Here is a 2,890-nt window from a genome sequence, read left to right on the forward strand (position 1 = left end):
AAAAAACCGTCAAAACCTCGACATTGGTAAAAAAACATTGTTAACAGCCACTTATTAAGCCTACTTCGGCCCTCAAAGATTCAAAAACCCGAAGTCCCGAACGTTTTCAAAGGGGGGTCTTTAAATTTGAAAATCGCGTTTAAAATTTCCCAGCAACTACCACGTGATCGAACCCGCCGCTCTGATTGGTTGGAAATGTAAACAGTGTCAGGTATCAATGACTGCGACGTCACAGGGGAAGCACCGAGAAATAACGATGTTTTTGAAAATAATATAATAATATAATAATAACTTTTATTTGTCTCTTCGATTACAGTAGCGAAGATTTAGAAATGTTTCAAACGAAAAGACAGGATATAGCGACAAAACAACAGTTGTTAAAACACGCTTACAGTTAAAAACATATTTACATTTAGTTGGAAGAAAATAAGCGTGGTCGCTACACCTAAATGAATTTAAAATCTTTAAAATAATATTTTGATTGGCAGTTTTGCGTTCTATCAGTTCATGTTTTATAATACAACAAAACTCGGGCGTATTTTCAATTTTGTAATGTTTTAATCGAGTAATTAAAAGTTTATTTGACAAATATTTTATGTAAACTGTAAATTTCATTTGCAAAAGTATTTATTCATCACGCACTGTTTAAAGTATTTGATTTGAACCTGAATTATTCATACACACCACTATATTGGCACAATCGTTTAGTACAGTCCCCAAGAACTTAAAAGAAAATTTTATCTTCACACTGTTTCAAACGTCGACTGAAACGTTGGGAGAATAAGTAGCCGAAAATTTCTTTTTCCATTCGTTGAGTTTGGATTCGGTTCAAAATTATGGTAAGAAAACGACTTTTTAACCAATTTTAGGCATATTTTCCATGCCCTTTGAACATATTATACTAAAATATTGTTCGAACTAAAGTTTGAAACCAATTTAACCCGTTTAAAGCAGAAAAAAATAGCAGATTAAGTTGGATATAAACCGAAAACATTTTTAACGGATTTTATAAACATTACATTTTTTTTAATTTTATCTGAAAATTATATTTTTTTTCATGTTTCTAACAGGCCGCTAACAAGACCTTCATTATTAAACGGCTCCTTGGCAAAAAACAAAAGCAGAACCGTCCCATCCCACAATGGGTGCGCATGAAGACTGGAAACAAAATCCGGTAAGTAAAAAAAACAACTTCATTTTTTATATTGCTAATTACTTGTGCTAAAAGTAAGTATATCATTAAAAAATCTGTTCAAATTATATTTTTTAAACCTGTTTTTGCGCGATAATGTAAACACTTGTCACTATAGGCTTGATAATATACATAAATAATATCGAAACATATCTAGAAATTAAAACCCGAGTTTCACAACAACTTTTTGACCTTTATTTGCACAAACTACACTAAAAGCTAAAATACTACAAGAGAATTTTTCAATAAAACTAAACTCCAATAAATATTTCTAACCAACTTTACCTACAAAGTAACTCTTTAAAGTTCATTATGTGTGCACATAATATCCACCAAACATCTTATTACAAACATATGTACAGCTTACACCCCACCAACTAAACTAACCAATGTCCCCCTACAGGTACAATGCTAAACGTCGTCACTGGCGAAGAACCAAGCTTGGATTGTAAGCGACCTTTAACGGGTGACCTTACCTAATACACCAGACACCTGATATCTTGCCCTGTTATCAATGATATGTTAAGAAAAGTGAGAAATATGAAGCAGAATTAACTACTTATTCTGATTATAGGAGTTATTATAGTTCTATGTTAGTTTCGTGCGAATATTATTTAAAATATTACGCGATTATGACAGAACAGAACATAGTCTCGTAACAAAGCCAGGAATCTGACATATCGATGTCTTAGATAGGAATTGAAATTCTAGACCCTTCAATTGGTCGTGATATTAAATTACTTTGAACAAATAAATTGAAAAATGTCTCGTCCTCCTGGGTTATGTGGTAACAACCAACATTGCTATTTAAATTCAAGAATTACGGAGTTAAAACAATACCTATTGTGGTTGCATTGTTAAGTTACAATGGTTGATTGTCTGCTTATGTGGGAACAAATAGGCTTGTTTCATAATTGTGTGACATCACAATGATAAGCTTTATGCTGTTTGTTTTATAATTGTGACATCACAATGATAGTTTTACGTTGTCATAAGTAGTGATAGAGGTACTTCTGCGATATTCGTAATAATACCGTCGTAGTAAAATGAGTGCCTGCGTTGTAATGAAAAGATACTACGTTCATGAGCTACCGTTGTGGGCCGAGTGGGCGTATGTATCTTGGGCAAGACACTTAACAACAATTACTTCAACCCAGTGGTCACTAATGGGTTGTTTAAATTGTCACCAATAAGTGGTAACTAACTTGTTAAGTAACCGGGCACAAGGTATATGAAACATAGACTGCCGTTTTCCTGCCTTACGAGAATCAATCAGTCACATATGCAGCAACTTATAAGCAGGCAATGTATATATTGCACAGAGATATAAAGTAATCCAACACCAACTTTATATATATGTGCGCATTGTGTATTTAAATGATAATGTGCGAGCAATCCACAATGTGAGGTGCAACGTGCTGTAACACAAACGATACCAATGTTGTTGTGGCTTCAATCCAATATTTGTAAATCTGTTGGATAAAAAGTTTTCATCTATTTTCGGTTCAAAATTATAAGGCTTAAATACAACTTAAGACGTTGAAAAACATCAACTGGCTGAATGCTCAGAGCTCTTGCATAGTAACCAGATAATACTGACTTCAAGGCTTGCTGCCACCATTGTGGGGATATGTGTCCTTGGGCAAGACACTTAACAGCAACCCAGTGGTCACTAATGGGTTGTCCAAATGTTAGCCA

General features: G+C 33.8%; 1 protein-coding gene and 1 long non-coding RNA gene across 2 annotated transcripts in view; one reads left to right on the plus strand and one right to left on the minus strand.

Annotated features, from left to right (window-relative positions):
* Positions 1–762: 762 nt before the first annotated feature.
* On the plus strand, positions 763–1,690 carry LOC100175612. The gene is made up of 3 exons (XR_717626.3): positions 763–839; positions 1,071–1,174; positions 1,596–1,690. It is a non-coding gene; the product is annotated as an uncharacterized LOC100175612 (long non-coding RNA).
* Positions 1,691–2,545: 855 nt separating this feature from the next.
* Positions 2,546–2,890, minus strand: part of LOC100186630 — a 31,745-nt gene continuing 31,400 nt past the window's right edge. Inside the window, exon 15 of the mRNA XM_026838638.1 lies at positions 2,546–2,664. Within this exon, the coding sequence (XP_026694439.1) occupies positions 2,645–2,664 (20 nt within the window). The 3' untranslated portion in view covers positions 2,546–2,644. The remainder of the gene's footprint in view (positions 2,665–2,890) is intronic.

This window comes from Ciona intestinalis, unplaced genomic scaffold (assembly GCF_000224145.3).
Source record: "Ciona intestinalis unplaced genomic scaffold, KH HT000101.2, whole genome shotgun sequence".
In the NCBI taxonomy this organism is placed as follows: domain Eukaryota; kingdom Metazoa; phylum Chordata; class Ascidiacea; order Phlebobranchia; family Cionidae; genus Ciona; species Ciona intestinalis.